An 18,391-nucleotide genomic window follows, 5' to 3' on the forward strand; every position below is an offset into this window, starting at 1 on the left:
GAGTCTTTGCATCACATTGCTAATTTCTGGGGAAAAAAATGGGGGTGATTTTGATAGGAATTGCACTGCATCTCTAAGTCAATTTGGGGAGTACTGCCATCTGTACAATATCAAGTCCTCCAGTCCATGAACATGGGATGTCTTTCCATTTGTTTAGGTCTGCTTTAATTTCTTTCAGTGACATTTTGTAGTTTTCAGTGTATATCTTGCACTTCTTTTATCAAGCTTATCCCTAAATATTTTATTTTTCAATGTTTTGAAGTAGAATTTTTTTCTCAACTTCATTTTCAAATTGTTCATAGAAAGTATATGGAAATACAATTGACTTTTTGGATATTGATCTTGGAACTGAACTCAGTTGTTGGTTTTAATAATTTTTTAATGGATTCCTTAAGATTTGCTATACACAAGATCATGTCATCTGCAGATATAGTTTTACTTTTTCCTTTTCAGTGGAATGCCTTCCTGCCCTCTCCTTGCCTAATTACTTCCAGGACAGTATTGAAAAGCTGTGGGAAGAAAAGATAACCTTGTGTTGTTCCTGGTCTTAGAAAAAAGCATTCAGTCTTCTGATGAGCTCTTTTGACTTAAAAACTCTATTTTGTCCTCAATTATGACTTCTTTTCCTACCATTGCTTTTGGAATTCTAACTATTGAGAAGTCAGATCTCTTGAATCTATCATTTATGTGTTTTATTTTATCAATGATAATTTCTATTTCTTCCTTCTGTACTCCGTCTGCTTTGTGAAATAGATTTTTTGTTTGATCTCCTAGGGCACGAGTCAACAAACTACAGCCTGCAGACCCAATCCAGCCTGCCACCTGTTTTTGTAAACAAAGTGTTGCTGGAACACAGTCACATCCATTCATTCATGGATTAGCTATGGCTCTCTTCAAGCTGCAATGGCCAAGTGGAGTAGTTATGACAAAGACTGAACGACCTGCAAAAAGCCAAAAATATTTATTATCTTGTCCTTTGTAGGAAAAGTGTGCCAACCCTTGTTCTAGATCAGTGTCTTTTCTGTTTTTTACTACCTCTAATTAACATTTTCAATTTTGAAAATAATGTTTTTATTCCTAAGAATCACTTTTTGTTCCCATATTGCTCTCAAGCAAGATCTTCTTGACTCTTCTTGTAACTTCTCTATCATTCCCCTCCATTAGACATGCCACCTGCTGACTTCTCTTTCTCTTGGTAGAACATCATGTGAGAGGATCAAAGACTTCAGATTTCCCAAGTCCCCTAAAATGTGTGCTCAGAGTCCCAGGCCTCTCAGCCCCATTGTAGGCAGGTCCCCTCAGCCCCCCAAAGGCCTGGCTGTCAGGATCTCTAAGCAGTGTGGGACAGCTAGGAGAGAGAAGTGGCCAGGGAGTCTCTTCCCCAGGGATGATGGTGACAACCCCCCACTCCCAAGCTGAGACCTGATCTCCAGGACTGGGAAGACCCAAAGGAGGTTGGGCCTCCCTAGGGTGGGGCTGGATGGACATTCTTTCCCAAAGGCCTTGAGGCTCCTGGGAAAAGGATCAACAGCTCTCTCCTTGGTAGCTGGCCAGGGTGGCCTAAGGGATGCCCTTGGCTCAGCTTTCTGAACTTAATTAAGTGGAAACACTCGGGCAGCCTGGGATGGCAGGACTTGGCTCCAGGCTCCTCCAAAAAAGTAAGCCTGCTCCAACCTGGGTCCTCAATCTGCTTCTCCCATTGCAAAGAGTGGCACTAAGAAGTTGCCCTCTGCAGGAAGGGTACTCAAGGTCCTCCTCTCCAGCCCTCCAAAATGCGTACATCTGGCCAAGCTTCCCCTCGGTTGGTCCAGGTCTTTGAGACACTCAGCAGGAAGCTGGAGTCGTCCCCAGCATGACCACCACGGGCCCCTCTCCCAAGACTTGCTTCTTCCTGAGCCTTCAAAGAGGGCGGAACATGATTCTAAGGAGAGCTGCTTTTTGAGCTGAAAAGCCTGAGAGTGGAGTCAAAAGAGAAGCTCCAGCTATGAGCCACGGGCCATCCTTGAGTGCGGGGAAGGTAAAATGGGCCAGAAGTAATTTCTGTTTCCTGCCAGATGGAACAGGAGCACAAGCAGGAGCTTGGATTTCCAAAATGACCCCTCCTGCAGGCATTGCTTGGATGAGGGCAAAGAGACAACAGGGTCTCCTCACTTCTGTGCTGTAACAGATGTGGGGTCAAAAGAGGAGTAAGACCTGCATGCTGTCCTCATGAAGTTCACGGTCTAGCGGGGGAGCCAGCAGGTCAAAAAGACCATTGCAATATGAGATGGTGAAGGTGTGATGGGGCCAAGCCCCAAACCTCCAAGCAGTATGAAGGATGGTGCCTGCAAGCCCTGGGGGAAGGGGGTATTTAGGGTTCTGAGAGAGAGGTGACAGGTGAGTGGGGGTTGAAGATGGTTTGCCAGGTAGACAGAGGCAGCGTCCTGGGCATCAGCAAGCCCGAGATACGTAGGTGCTCAAAAACCTTGGATGAATGAATGATTGAAATGAATTGTGTTATATTCAAGGAAAACACTGTTGGTAATAAGTGAGTTGGTCAATGAAGTTAATGGTGCAAAGGCAGACTTTCAAAAAAAGGTGCCGTGTCACAGGTGGTCCCCAAGGTCTCTGAGACATCTGTTGTCTTCACTTCAAAGAAGCGCGTCTTCACTCTGGGTTCTGGCATGGAGCAGTAATTGACTTCTGCTGTTAATATAAACCAGACATGGTCTCATTGGTGAATCATCGAAAACAACTGTGTTTCTTTTGATTATTTGGGGTGAGTGAGGTTTTGTTTGGCAACACCAAGAGAGAGAGAAGATGGTGCACAGGGTCGGTTCCTCAACAGTGACCCCCCAGTCTGGAAAAGCCTCAAGAAACAGGGAGGGAGCAGGGGGTAACGTCGGCACTCTTGAAACGTGGGGTCTGCAGGAACATGTGTCCATCTGGCTCTTCATCCACTGGCCTGTGTGACTTCTCCAGGCCTCAGTTTCACCCTCCGGACAGGAGGTTAGACAGATATCTTTGAGGGCTTCCTGGCTCTATTACGTGTCTGTGGCTCGATGACTAGCTGGGGCTAACAGCAGAACGCCTGTGTTTCCTGCCTCCCCCACAAGTGGGAAAACCAGTCCAGGAGGGTCTTCAGTTGACCCATGGGTAGTAAGCCTGGCTACGTGTCCTACCCCCCCCCATCACGTGTCACAAAGTCGCTGGCTTTTGTGAGCAATCTTTTCAAATCTGAGGAAGGGTGACCTTCAGACACAAATCACTTGGGGGCCATATGTGTCAAAAATAATGTTAATGTTCTTTTTATCGGAAGAATGTAAAACATGAATTCATGTGCCTTTAAGGAGTCAAGGCTCTTTCAGTAAATGGGAAACATGCTAAGTAGATTCGTTTCAAAAACTTTTGCATAGTTAGTGGGGAGGGGACGGAGAGGCGAGAGTGAGGCTGCAGGGGGAGGGTGGAAAGACTTTTGAGGAGCCTACATTGTGCTGTTCCTCAGCCGTGCCTACAAGGATACAGGAGTCCCATCTGTGGGGTGAGAAAGGGAGGCTCAGAAAGGTCTACACAGCCGGTGGAGCGGCAACACGTGGAGTTCTCCTCCCTAAGCATCCTGGGCTGGGTGAGCACGACCAACACCCACTCATGGAGGAGCAGCCCTCATCTTAGAGCACAAGTGGTCCCTACCTGTCCTCCCCAGCCCTTCCTGCTGCTCATGAAGCCCTCTGAGGCTCAGACACAGGATCTAGGAAGTGGTCTCTCCAGGAGCCCCACAGCTGATCTTACAAATTCACTGAGTGATTTGGGACCCCTTTTACTTTCTTGGGGTCCAACCCCTTCATCTCCTACCAACAGAAGGATCTGCAGTTCCCTTCTAGCATCAAAATTCTCTGTCCTCCTGTCTTAATTGTTCCAGGATATTGGTGGTTAGCAGGAAAGGTCGACAGGTGTATGTCCCACACCTTTGGTGCTAATGCTCTATAGTAAATCTGTTACCAGCAGGGCCCGGTGACCCTTTTCCAGTTACAGGATAGTAACAACTTATCAGACTCCAAGGCACCAGAGAGGTCAGAGCTCCAATAAATCAAGCTGAGAACAAACCGGCCAATATCCCAGGGGCCTGGGGTGGTATCTCCCACAGTCAGATGTGCAGTGACCAAGGGTAACACTGCCTATACAGAACACCCCTGCATGTCTCCAGGTGCCCTGGAGATTGTCCATTTTAGTCATCTTTAGTGTCTAACCAGTCTCTTCTGTAGCAGTGAGCCAACCTTGACCCTGGGATGAGGGGGACAAATAAGGTGAGAAGGAGCCTAAACCCTCTGGACCTGCTAATAGGGCAGTAGGGGACGAATGTGTCCTTTTGAGTTTGAAGACTCCAGCTCCAACAAATAGAAAGGGAAAATGTGACAATCAGTCCCTAAGGAACTCATGACAAGTGGATGGCGAGGGAGAGGTAGGTGATACGGAGGGGAGTAAGCACCTAGAGAGCCATCCTGCTCCCCGCGAGAACCACGTTCAACTGCAGCAAACCAGAACGAACGGGCACTGGGATTCTGAGTCAGAGAAATCCTGGACTGAGAACCGGCTCCACCACTTCCTGCACCGGGGGCAAAACCACAAAACTCACAGAGCCTCTTCATCCGGGCCAGGAGTAAAACAGCGTCCCTTCCCCGCCCTAAACCCCAAACGCCGACAAATGCGTGATATGCTCTTGTTTCGACTCAGTTTTTAAGAAGGTAGCTATGATTTCCATGTCACTGTGAAAGACAGGAGAGGGAGCTTCAGCGGCAGAACTGAGAAAGCACGACGATCTGCGTCCACTCAGATATGGGGAGTGCGACCCCGGAAGGTTTCCAGCCAGCAATGAAGATCGCTAACCTGTAGGAAGGATGGGAACTTAGCGACCCGTGAAACCCGGGAGCACCTACTTTGTGCTGCGATTTTTCACAGGTGTGGTTTGGGGGCGCCTGAGAAGGCGCTCCCTGGGCTGGGGACGTCCTCCACGCGTTGCTGTAACCCCAGAGCTTCGGCTCCCGGTCCCAGACCCGGCTATTTACAAAAAGAGGGCTCACGGGTCGGTGACCTCGACACCCCAGGGATCCCGGCAGCCCCCTTCGTCCGAGCAGCTGGGGAGCGGCACAAGGGGAGGGAACCCCCGGGCCCACGCACACGGACGCCCGCGTACTAAGCGCCCTTGGTGGATGCTGGGGGCGCCCCACGCGGCGGGGGGGTGCTCTGCGCTCCACGTGCCGGCCTGGCGCCCCGCCCCGCCCACGACTCCACCTCACCCTCACGGCTCCGCCCCTCGCGGGTCCTCCCCCGCCCCCTCTGCCCTAAGCCCCGCCCCCCGCGTCTCGTCCTTCGCAGGAAGCCCCGTCCCCACAGCCCGGCCCCCGAAGCTCCGGCCTGTCCGCCGCGGGTCCTCCTTCCCCAGAAGCCCGGCCCCTCGCAGCTCCGCCCCGCCCCTCGCAGCCCTCGGCTCTGCGCTCCCGGAGGCGCGGGCGGCGGGGCCCCGCGCCTTTTGTGTCGGGCTCGGGCCGCCGCGCGCGCACTTCCCTCGGCGGCCGGGGGCGGCGGGACGCAGACGCGCGCACCCCCCGCGGCGGGCGGAGGGACGCCCCCTCAGTCCCGGCTCGCGGCGGAGCCCGCCCGCGCGCCCCCCGCCTCCTCCTCGCCCGTCGCCGCGCCGCCCGCGCCCGCCCGGGCCGGCGCCCCGACTTCGGGCCGGCGCGCGCTCGCCCCCTCCCCTCCGCCGCCCGCCCTGCCCCCGGCGGCGCGCGCACACGCCGGCCCGGGCACGCGCCCGCCAAGATGGCAGGGGCCGGGGCCCAGCTGTCAGGCGCCGCCGCCGCAGCCCGTCTCCGCAGCTAGCGGCCCGGACGCCCGCCCCGAGAAGATGCTCCCCCGCTGCCCCCCGCAGCCCAGCGAGACGCGGAGCCGCCGCGCCCGGGGCCGGCTCCCCCGCTAACGCCCCGCGCCCCGCGCCGCGCCCCCGGCCCCGCGCGCCCGCCCCGGCAGCGACAATGAGGTGAGTCGGGCGAGCCGCGCGGCGGGAGAGGACGGGGCGGGCGCGCGGGGGCGTCGGCGGGGGCACCTCGGGGGCGGTGCGGGGGCGTCGAGGACAGCAGGCGGGGCGGCGGGGGCGGCGCGGGCGGCCGGTGGAGGCGGCGGGGGGCACCTGCGGGGCGGGGGGCCGGGCCGGCGGGCAGGTGTGGCGGCGCAGGGCCGCGGCCGTTCGGCCTCCCCTCCCGGGCGCCCCCCGGCCGCGCCGCGAGCCCCGCTTCGGCGGTTTCCCGCAGCCGCTCGCGTCTCGCGCCCCCTCTCCCTGGCTTCTCGCGCGCCGGGCAGTGCCGGACCCCGGGGCAGCCCGGCCCGAGCCGTCCCCCGGCCGGGGCTCTGCTGGCTGTCAGGCCGAGAAAGACAGCCCTGCCGGCGCCCGCGAGCCGGAACCCTCCTCCCGCGGTCGCGACCCTCGCTGGTCGGGGTAATCACCCCTTTGCCTTTTTTCTGGGTAATTGGGCCTCCAGATGCACAGCCCGTCGCACCTCCGGTGTCTGTGCTTTCGCCTCGCTTGTTTCGTGAACTTTACGTGAACGGAGCAGTACAATGAGTGTTCTTTTGTGTCTGTCTGCCTTCCCCCAAGTTGTCTTCGACGTTCATCCATTTGCTCGCTAACCTGTAGCAGCCCATTGTGTGAACACAGCGCGGTTTGCCCAGTCCCCTGTCGGTGGGCGTTGGACTTGGGTCTGCCTTTTGGCCATCGTGCATACACTTCTGTGTCCCCCGCGCACTCATTTCTGTCGGGGACGTACCTAACAGCGGAATTTCTGGGTCAAAAGATTGACATGTCTTCAGATTTCATAGATGATACCAAGTTTCCAGAGCATTTGGCCGATGTATCCTCCTTCCCGCAAGCGTTTGAGAGTTCTTGTGTGCCACGTCCTTGCCAGCACTAGGTACTGTCAGTCTTAAACTTTAGCCATCCTGCCGAGTGCGAAGTGTATCCCGCTGTGGTTTTAGATTGTACTTTCCTGCCGACCCATGAGGTCATGCTCGTGTTTATTTGGTAGCCTCGTTTATTATTAAGGGCCTGTTCAGATGTTTTGCCCATTTTTCTTTGGGACTTACATGGCTTTTCTCTCCTAATTTGTAGTTCTAGTCTGAAGTAAAGAAGATTGCTTCTTATAACACCTTGCAGAAATCCTACTGTTTTGCCCTTCGAATTAAGATCTACACAGTCCACTTGGAATTTGTTTTTGTGTGACTTTGTATAGTTGTGTGTGTGTGTAACTTTTTGTGGAATTGATTTTTTTGTGGAAAAGGGTTACCAGCACCGTTTATTCAGCACTGATTATCAAAAAGGCCATCTTTTCCCCGTATTTCTTCAATGCCTTCTTCGTCATCTTCCAGACTTCCATTTGGGTCCATTTCTTTTCTCTGAAGAATACCCTTTAGTGTTCCTTTAGTGCAGGTGTGCGGTGACAGATTCTTACTGTGTGTTTGTCAAGCAGAGAGAGTCAATTACCATATGGTTTTGCTTATTCGTGGAGCATAAGGAATAACATGGGGGACATGAGGAGATGGAGAGGAGAAGGGAGTTGGGGGAAATCCGAGGGTGAGATAAAACCATGAAAGACTTTGGACTCTGAGAAACAAACCGAGGGTTTTGGAGGCGAAAGGGGTGGGTCTTGGGTGAGCCTGGTGGTGGGTATTAAGGAGGGAACGAATTGCATGGAGCACTGGGTGTAGTGCATAAACAATGAATTTTGGAATACACAAAAAAAATTAAATTTAATTAAATTTTAAAAAAGAAAAACAATAGCTTAATTGAAATACAATTAACACAGCATAAAATTTGCTCATTTAAAGTATACGATTCCGTGGTTTTGGGACACCTGGGTGGCTCAGTGGGTTAAAGCCTCTGCCTTCGGCTCAGGTCGTGGTCCCGGGGTCCTGGGATCGAGCCCCACGTCGGGCTCTCTGCTCAGCAGGGAGCCTGCTTCCTCCTCTCTCTCCGCCTGCCTCTCTGCCTGCTTGTGATCTCTGCCTGTTAAATAAATAAATAAAATCTTTAAAAAAAATAAATAAATAAAGTACACGATTCCGTGGTTTTTAGTATTTTCACAGAGTTTTGCAACCATTACCACACTCTAATTTTAGAACATTTTCCTCCATTGTGAAGGGCCTTTTAGGTACTGAAAGAATTCTTTGTTTGCCATTGTTTTCTTTACGCATTTCAAAGACATTTCATTATCACTGACTTGGATTACTTCTTTTGAGAAGCCACTTGTCAATCTGTCATTCTCTTGAAAGCAGTCTTTTTCTCTGGGTGCCTTTAAAATATTCTCTTTGTCTTTGGTTTTCAGCAATTTTTCTATGCTGTTCCTGGTGGGACTTTTATTTTTTATTTATTTTTTAATTTTTTTTAACTTATGACTGGAGTGCTTAGGTCTTCTTGAATCCGTGGCCTTAACATTTTTCATTAGGTTTGGAGGTCATCAGCCATTAATACATGAAATAATACTTCTGCCCCATTCTATCTCACCTCTCTTTCTGGGACTCCAGTTAAACATGTTAGATCTTTCATTGGATTTTCTGTCTCTTAACCTTTCTTCTGTGTTTTCTGTTTGTCTCTCTGTCCTCATTCTGGGTATCTCCTCACTTATCTCTTTTTCTTCTGCTATAAATGATCTATTAAACCATCAATTGAGGGTGAGGTTCTTATTTTGTTTTTTAAAGATTTTATTTGTTTATTTCATAGAGAGAGAGCGCGCACGCCAGCACAAGCCAGAGGTATAGGCAGAGGGAAAAGCAGACTCCCCACTGAGGAGGGAGCCTAATGTGGGGCTCTATCTGAGGACCCCAAGATCAGGACCTGAGCTGAAGTCAGACACTTAACTGATAGTCACCCAGGTGCCCCTTTGTGGTTTTTTGGTTTTGGTTTTTTTAACACCCAAGATGGGGCTCAAACTCACAACCCCAAGATCAAGAGTCACATGCTCTACCCACTGAGCCAGCTGGGCATGCCTCAGTTGAGTTTTTCATTTCATTTATATATTTTTCAATTCTTTAATTTCCATGTGGTTTTCTTTTTATAGCTTACCATTATCTGCCAAATTTATCAATCTTGTCTTTTATCTCCTTGAATATGGTATGCATAATTATCTTAAGGTTTGTCCGATTATGGCACTAATTGTGAGCCTTGTCTGTTGTCTGTTTTCTCTTGGTTTTCATTCATTTCATCTTGTCTCCTTATGTGCCTAGCTTTTGTTTTTTTTTCTTTAATTTTGTGCTGGCCATTGAATTTGCCTTATTATTTTGTAGAAATTATTGGAGATCTAAGGTGATGTTTTCCTCTGCCAGAGAGAATCCACATTTGCTTTCGTCAGGCGAATGGGGCATTTGGGATCTGGAGTCACTTCAGTGCAGTCTCAGGGATCGAGCTCTTTCTAAACTGAGCTGCAGTCCCTGTGAGGACCAGCCTGTTTGGTCCACCTTTACTCCCAGGGTTCAGCTCTCTACTAGCACCTTCCCTCCCTAAGCCAACACCAAACTTTTAGCGTTCCCTTTGGAATTGGCAAACACCCTCAGGGAAAAGTAGCTCTGAATACTGAGCTCACTTTCCTTACTCTGAGGTTTCTTCCTTCTCCAGGCCTCCATGCAAATATTTATTATATCGTTTCCCTGCTTCTCTAGTTCTCTTCGGTTAGACGTTGTTCTGATTTACTTAGTCCAAGGTTGTTGGTAGTAAAAGCTCTTCATTCATGCGGGTTAGGGGCAGTTTGAGTCAGGATTGAATTCTGCAGGAGATGTAAGCTAGCAGGCTATAGAAGCTGTGGAGAATAATAACAACTATTTTCAGGGAGCCTGGGTGGCTCAGTCGGTTAAACCACTGCCTTTGACTCAGGTCGTGATCCCAGGGTCTGCCTCTGCCTACCACTGCCTACTTGTACGTGCTCTCTCTCTGTCAAGTAGATAAACTCTTTAAATCAATAAATAACAGCTATTTTCATGTGTTATATCAACTCTATTAGATTGTCAGTTTGTGAGATACTCTTAGAAACAAGATAATCTCAAAAATAAATCTTTATTTCCCCATAATATATAATTAATTGAAAAAAATGGCAGTTTAGTGCAAGTTATTACTGTGATGCAAAAGATATTGGAAGCAGATGCTTTCCTCTCTTTTTTCCATATTTCTTTCTTTTGTTTTGATTTTCTTCTTTATTTGTTAAAAATTACCCTTTATCTGGTCCTCTTGAATAGAACATTTAATCTTTTGATCAATAATGGCATAATAGCATTCTCATATTCTGTTCTTTTGGATCAGATAAAATGGCATGACTGTAGAAATGAAAGTTTATAAATGGCTTTTCTGAAGTGGGCCATTCAGTCATTCTTTTTCTTTAAGTTGTCTGTTTTTTACACAGATTTTTTTTTCAGGGATCACTTCTATAGTTTGTTACACAGGTTTTTTTTAAATGCTGCTGACAGTTCACCATGGTTCTCTGTCACAGACTGTTTATAGTTAAGCATCAACGTGCGTACATCGACTTGTACCCCAAGTACTTGGCTTTTGTGCAAGGACCTAAATTAGTCAAAGGAGTATATTCATTACCTCTGTTGTCAGCTCATTTGATTGGGATATTTATAAGCAACTTGGTTCATCCATGAAAAGTATTTTGCTTTCTGTTCAATCCTGAGTTTTTTCAGTGAAAGTAACACATTTTTCTTGCTGGATAATCTCATGGGGGTATGGAGATGGGACCTGTTCATAAAGGTGTGCAAGGTAGTTTCCAAAGCATCCCTTTTCAGGAGTGTCTAAGAAAGACATAGGGCTCAAGATGCATCCTCATGAATAAACTGAACATTTGAGGCACATATTTTTCACATATTTTAGGGAAAAAAAGTCCTGTTGAATTAAACTCCTCAGATAATTAAGGCTATATCTGAGTTTTTCTTTCTTTTGTAGACTATTGCCTGAATCCTTCCCTTTTCCTAACAGACCTTATGTATTTTCATGTCTTCGTTCAAAAAATCACTTTTTGAGGGCTTACTGGTTCCTGATGCTGGATGAGGAGGGTAGGGAGGTGCAAAGAACCAGACCTCCCCTCCCAAATAGTCCCCATCCTTAAATGATTTACAGATATACTAGATCCCTTTCTGCATCCTTTTTTTCTTAAAAACCAACCTCCCCACATACACAGTATACAGTGTATTTCTGTTGATATGTTTTCGTCATTTATCTTTGGGGAACATTCTTTTCTCTGAATATTTTCCTTATCTGCCTTTTATCTTTTAAAGATCTGATATATAGAAGGTTAGGATTTTTATGTCATTAAGTCCTTTTCTTTGTGGTTTTCCTGTCATTTTTTTATGTTGAAGATAGCATTCCTCTAGAAGTTTGATAAGTATTAATTTGTTTTTCTATTTTATATATAAAATATTAAAAAGTCATCCTCCGGGGTTCCTGAGTGGCTCAGTGGGTTAAAGCCTCTGCCTTCAGCTCAGGTCATGATCCCAGGGTCCTGGGATCGAGCCCTGAATCGGGCTCTCTGCTCAGCAGGGAGCCTGCCTCCCCCTCTCTCTCTGCCTGCCTCTCTGCCTACTTGTGATCTCTGTCTGTCAAATAAATAAGTAAATATCTTTAAAAAAAAAGTCATCCTTCAATTTGTCTGGATTACGAGATGAAGATCAAAATTACTTTTTTCTTCAAAACTGCTGGTCAGTTACTTGACTGTACCAGTCGATACATGGCAGAGGCATCAGGAACATTTCATTAGTTAGATGGCGATACAGGCATCTGGATCTCACAGTTGTCTTCGAGGGTGCATGGTTGCAACCAGTAACATCTGAATAAGGATCACCCCCGAGTCCTCAGAGCAGTTACCTGCCCCCAGCAGGGCCCACCCTGTGTATGTAAGACACAGCCGGTCCACCATCCCACGGGTCTGGTTTTGTGCCAGGGATCCACCTCATCTGGGCCAAGGGCATTTTATCAGTCTTGGAGTTACACAGACTGCAGTGGGATTGCAGGGCCCAGGACCAGATACACAGGCACAAACACAGTCCTTGCTTATCACCATGAGCCTGTACTAGCTAATACATGTGGGTCCAAGTACATTTCTGAACCTAGCGCTGCAGAATGGGGACAGAAGAGCATTTCTCCAGGTCATGGAGGGAGTCCTCAGAAGTAATATTAGAGGGGCACCTGGGTGGCTCAGTGGGTTGAAGCCTCTGCCTTCGGCTCAGGTCATGATCCCGGGGTCCTGGGATCGAGCCCCACATGGGGCTCTCTGCTCAGTGGGGAGCCTGCTTCCTCCTCTCTCTCTCTGCCTGCCTCCCTGCCTACTTGTGATCTCTGCCTGTCAAATGAACAAATAAAAAATCTTTAAAAAAAAAAAAAGTCATATTAGGGAGCCTAGGGAGACCTAGGCTCTCTTCTGTTGTTCTGTCTGCCTGTTTTTAGGCTGGTGCCACTGCTTTATTGACCTTGTAGATGATGGTTTTTACTTTTTTGTTTTTTTAGATTTTATTTATTTATTTTAGAGAAAGAGAACGCACGTGTGTGAGCAAGGGGAGGAACAAGAGGCAGGGAGACAAGCAGGCTCCATGCTGAGTGCAGAGGCCAACACAGGGCTCCATCTCAGGACCCTGAGCTCATGACCTGAGCTGAAATCTGGAGTTGGACTCGCAACCAACTGAGCCACCCAGGCACCCCAAGTTTTACTTTAAATGGAAATTTTAATGTCAGTAATTTGTCGAAGAATACGGAGCAATTTAGAAACCTATCTCAGAGTGTTTGAGAAAATACTCATTCAAGCCAGCAATATTCCAGTGTTCTTTGTGTGAAACATGTATGGAAATGGTTCTAATAGCTTATGCTTGTGATTTCCCAAGCTGGTGAAAAGAAGTCACCATGAATCATAGTGCCATTTATTGTATTTTATTTTAAATTTTTATTTAAATTTCAGTTAACATCGAGTGTAGTACTAGTTTCAAGTGTACAATTTAGTAATTCAATACTTCATAGAGCACCCGGTGCTCATTACAACACGTGCACTCCTTAATCCCCATCACCTGTTTCACCCATCCCCCTGCCCAGCCGCTCTCTATAGTTAAGAGCTTGTTTCTTGGTTTCCCTCTCTCCCCCGCTTTTTTTTCCCTTTGCTCGTTTTTTGTTTGTTTCTTAAATTCTTTTTTTTTTAAGATTTTATTTATTTGTTTGACAGAGAGAGAGATCGCAAGTAGGCAGAGAGACAGGCAGAGAGAGTGGGGGAAGCAGGCTCCCTGCGGAGCAGAGAGCCCAGTGTGGGGCTTGATCCCAGGACCCTGAGATCATGACCCGAGCCGAAGGCAGAAGCTTAACCCACTGAGCCACCCAGGCGCCCCTGTTTCTTAAATTTTATGAGTAAAATCATATGGGGTTTGTCTTTATCTGACTTATTTCACTTAGCATAATACTCTCTATCCACACCACTGCAAATGCCAGAATTTCGTTCTTTTTTATGACTGAGTAATATTCCATTATATATATTTCTTTGTGCATGCGTGTATATGTGTACACACACATCATATCTCCTTTATCTGTTCGTCAGTCCATGGACATTTGGGCTCTTTCCCTTTTTTGGCTATTGTAGATAATGCTGGTGTATACATCAGGGTGCATGTCTCCCTTTGAATTAGTATTTTTGTATTCTTTGTATAAATATCTAGTAGTGCAATTGCTGGGTCATAGGGTAGCTCTATTTTTAACTTTTTGAGGAACCTCCATACTGTTTTCCAGAGTGGCTGCACCAGTTTGCATTCCCACCAACAGTGCAGGAGAGTTCCCCTTTCTGCACATTCTTGCCAGCATGTGTTTCTTGTGTTGTTTTTAGCCATTCTGACAGGTATGAGGTGATACGTCATTATAGTTTTGATTTGCATTTCCTTGATGCTGAGTGATATTGTACACCTTTTCATGTATCTGTTGGCCATCTCTGTGTCTTGTTTGGGAAAATGTCTATTTGTGTTTTCTACCCATTTGCTAATTGGATTATTTGTGGAGTTTTTTGAGTTGTATAAATCCTTTATGTGTTTTTTTTAAGATTTTATTTATTTATTTGACAGAGAGAGAGAGATAGATCACAAGTAGGCAGAGAGGCAGGCAGAGAGAGAGGGGGAAGCAGGCTCCCCGCCAAGCAAAGAGCCCTATGCGGGGTTCAATCCCAGGACCCTGGGATCACACCCGAGCCGAAGGCAGAGGCTCAACCCACTGAGCCACCCAGGCGCCCTTGTATTTTGAATATTAACCCTTTATCGGATATGTCATTTGCGAATATATTCTCTCATCCCACAGGATCCCTTTAATTTTGTTGTTTCCTTCACTGAGCAGCTTTTTATTTTGATGAAGTCCCACTAGTTCATTTCCGCTTTTGTTTCCCTTGTCTTCAGAGATGTGTCTAGAAAGAAGTTGCTATGGCCAATGTCAAAGAGGTTGCTGCCTGTGTTCTCCTCTAGGATTTAATGGTTTCATGTCTCACATTTAGATCTTTAATCCATTTTGAATTTATTTTTAAAAAAGATTTATTGGGACGCCTGGGTGGCTCAGTTGGTTAAGCGGCTGCCTTCGGCTCGGGTCATGATCCCGGCGTCCTGGGATCGAGTCCCACATCGGGCTCCTTGCTCGGCAGGGAGCCTGCTTCTCCCTCTGCCTCTGCCTGCCACTCTGTCTGCTTGTGCTCACTCTCACTCCTCTCTCTCTCTCTAACAAATAAATAAATAAAATCTTTAAAAAAAATAAATAAAAAATAAAAAAGTTTTATTTATTTCTTAGAGCACCTGCATGTGCACGGAGGTGGGGGAAGAAGCAGGGGGAGGGGGAGAGAGAGTCTTAAGCAGACTCTTCGCTGAGCACGGAGCTTGACCCCCTGACCAGGGCTCGAGCTCACGACCCTGAGATCATGACAGGAGCCAAAACCAAGAGTTGAACACTTAACCAGGTGAGCCACCCAGGCGCTCCTATTATGAATATATTTTCGTGTGTGGTGTAAGAAAGTGGTCCAGGTTCATTCTTCAGCACATTGCTGTCCAGATTTCCCAACACCATTTGTTGAAGAGACCATCTTTTTCCTTTGGATATTCATTCCTGCCTTTTCAAACACTAATTGATTATATAGTTGTGGGTTGATGATGATTTTTTTTAAAGATTTTATTTATTTATTTGAGAGAGAGATCACAAGCAGGCAGAGAGGCAGGCAGAGAGAGAGGGGGAAGCAGGCTCCCCGCTGAGCAGAGAGCCCGATGCGGGGCTCGATCCCAGGACCCTGAGACCATGACCCGAGCTGAAGGCAGAGGCTTAACCCACTGAACCACCCAGGCACCCCTCAAATAAATTTTTACCCTAAAGATTTAACCATAGAGGGGCCCCTGGGTGGCTCAGTGGGTTAAAGCCGCTGCCTTCGGCTCAGGTCATGATCCCAGCGTCCTGGGATCGAGCCCCGCATTGGGCTCTCTGCTCAGCAGGGAGCCTGCTTCCTCCCTTCTCTCTCTGCCTGCCTCTATGCCTACTTGTGATCTGTCTGTCAAATAAATAAATAAAACCTTTAAAAAAAAAAAAAAAAGAAAGGAAAATGTTGGCTTGTATTTACTATCTTTGAAAAAAGCCCATACTGTGTTAGGTGACAAAGGCAGATTACAAAACACTATGCTGAAAGTGAAACTATTCCAATTAAAAAATAGAACTCACTCTTACTATTGATGATGATTTTTAATATGAGCAAAATCATCCTTTTGTCATTTTGAATTTTGCTGGTTTGGTCATTTTGTTCGTATCTAGTTGTAAACATAATAAATTTAACCTTATATTTGTAATTGTACATAAATAAACTGCATGAAAATAAATCAGGTTCCCTTTAAAGGGAATCCATATACTACCTAAGTTTGAACTTCACAGTAGACTATAAGCTTAATGGTAACTGAGTTGTTAAATGACTGTATCATAAGTGCTAGAGTAATATGAAGGGGACCTCCAGCTGACCTCAGGATGGGGGGGTGGGAAGGGCAGTGGCCCCCTCAGCAAACAACTCTTCGTTTTCTCTTTCCTAGCCCAAAAGGAGAGCACTATAGAAACAATTTCTATTGGAAATTTTCTCTCACTTTTTAGAAAAATAACTTTCTCCTGATCTGAATGTGGTATATATTACATGCAGAGAATTTGAAAGCATAGGAAGGTAGAGAAGACAATACGAATCAGCATTGATCTGTTGTTTAGGGAAAACCGCATTAAACATGGACTCTAGTTCCTTTACATACGTAAGGGAACATTTTCACAAAATTGATATTGGACGGTGTACTTGTATTGGATATTTTACATTTAACATGTATGTATTACCCCCTCATTAAATAGTCTTTGAAAATATTTTAAGTAGGCGAATAGTATCTATTATATGGCATACCGTACTTTATCAGCACTCCAATTTTGGAACCGTTAACTTGCTTTTAGGGTTTCGTCATTGTAAATAGCACAGTGGCTAATGTCTGCACATAATTCTTAGGGTACATCTTTGATTATTTCCTTAAGATAAATTGGTAAAATCGTATTATTACTGGCATCAAAGGGTATAAACATTTTAATTTCAAATACTAACCGTTTATCGGATATGTCATTTGCAAATATATTCTCTGATAATTAACATTATCCGAGTGTTAATTTTAAACAGAGAAGAGAGAAAGAAAGAGATAAAGTTAGTAAAAGGAAGTTTAATCCTGTCTTAACTTAGAGGTTCCCCCTCCCAAAACAAAGGACTAGAGAAAGGTCCGGAGTAAATGGTGTGGTTCCATGTGCTCACCAATTGGGGGAGCCCCGTTCCCGATTCCTCTGTAGCTGCGGGCGTGCAGGTGGACCGTGTGCCTTTGTCTTTAAGGCTGTGTGATAGACATTTTCTCTTCAGTTTGGAGTTCATGTTGGAGTGTAGACAAACTTTCTAAAAAACTGTTGTGTTATGCCACACTTTGCCCCCTACTTTCTAAGCAGCCTGGATTTTAGAGTCAGACCTGATTCTGCTCCAGAGCCACTCGTTACCTGACTGAGCAAATTACTTAACCTTTATGAGCCTCCATTTTTCTCACGTGTACTGAGGATAATTCCACTTCCTGCACAGGGTTTTGTGAGGATCAGTCGAGAATGCATAAAAAGTTCTTAGCCTGTGGTGTCCAATAAAGGTTAGTTACCTACCTCCCCCACCCCAATTCGTTATGTCTGCAACCCTGCAAAATCTGGAACAATTCTAAATTCAGATATTCTGCCCTTTCTCAATCACTAAATCACTCATCTTCCATAAGTGGTAACTTTTTAGTTTAGAAGCCATAGCTGTTACTAATGCTTCAATTTCTAAAAATGATTATCTATAAAAGACACAAAGGAGAACCGTTAAAGACAAAAAAGGAGGCAGGCTGTTTGGGGGGAGAAGAGATCATTGTACCAGAACATTTACATTAAGAAATAGTTACTGCAGGGCACCTGGGTGGCTCAGTCAGTTAAGCATCTGCCTTTGGCCTGGGTCATGATCCCGGGGTCCCGGGCTCAAATCCCGCATGGGCTCCCTGCTCAGCGGGGAGTCTGCTTCTCCCTCTTCCTCTTGCCCCCCCCACCCCGCCCCCAGCTTGCTCATGGACTCTCTTTCTCTCTTTCAAGTAAGTGAATATAACGTCACTTCCTCCAGGAGTTAATCCTTGAGCCCTTCCCTGGAGGCCCTTCCCTGTTACTTGCCTGCATGGCATCCCGTATCTCCTCTTCCATAACTCTTTATATTTATAATTATTTACATTTTTTCTCCTATACTTCATGGAGGATTATGCCTGTTTTGATCACTGTTGGGTCCCTAGAGCCTAGCACTGTGCCAGGCACTTGGTAAATACTTCATCAATATTGATGCTGCCACCTATACCTAAAATGGATAGTGAATCATGACATTGTCATTCCAGCTTGGCCTGGGTCCTTCCGAGTACAACATTCCAGGCATCCACCCCCAAATTGGGGAAGCTGGCATCCAAAGGAGAGCGGTTTCATTATGTGAATAATGATTTACTGCATAACTGGGGTGATGGTGCTTTAGTCCATTGTTCCCATACGGCTGCTCTGGGGCACGATTGTTTGTTGATGTGTGGCTGGATCGTTTTTCCTGTTATTTCCTTGTAAGGACATTATGTGCTATAACTTTTGGTGTCTTGGATTTTTCTCAAACTTTACCGTGCCTGGGAATCACTTGTGAATGTTCTTCCAAAACGCAGATCCCATTGCCAGAGGTGGAGGAATGCTTTCTTAAAATCTCTTTTTCTCTTTCTATTAATAGAATTTATATTTTAGAACAATTTTGTGTTTACAGAAAATTTGAACAGATAATACAGAGAGTTCCCATATACC

General features: G+C 46.6%; 1 protein-coding gene across 1 annotated transcript in view; it reads left to right on the forward strand.

Moving 5' to 3' along the window:
• Positions 1-5,770: 5,770 nt before the first annotated feature.
• Positions 5,771-18,391, forward strand: part of EVL (Enah/Vasp-like) — a 146,133-nt gene continuing 133,512 nt past the window's right edge. The window contains exon 1 of the mRNA XM_080807647.1: positions 5,771-6,013. Coding sequence (XP_080663773.1) covers positions 6,009-6,013 — 5 coding nt within the window. The 5' untranslated portion in view covers positions 5,771-6,008. The remainder of the gene's footprint in view (positions 6,014-18,391) is intronic.

This window comes from Martes martes, assembly GCF_963455335.1.
Source record: "Martes martes genome assembly, chromosome: 7".
In the NCBI taxonomy this organism is placed as follows: Eukaryota; Metazoa; Chordata; class Mammalia; order Carnivora; family Mustelidae; genus Martes; species Martes martes.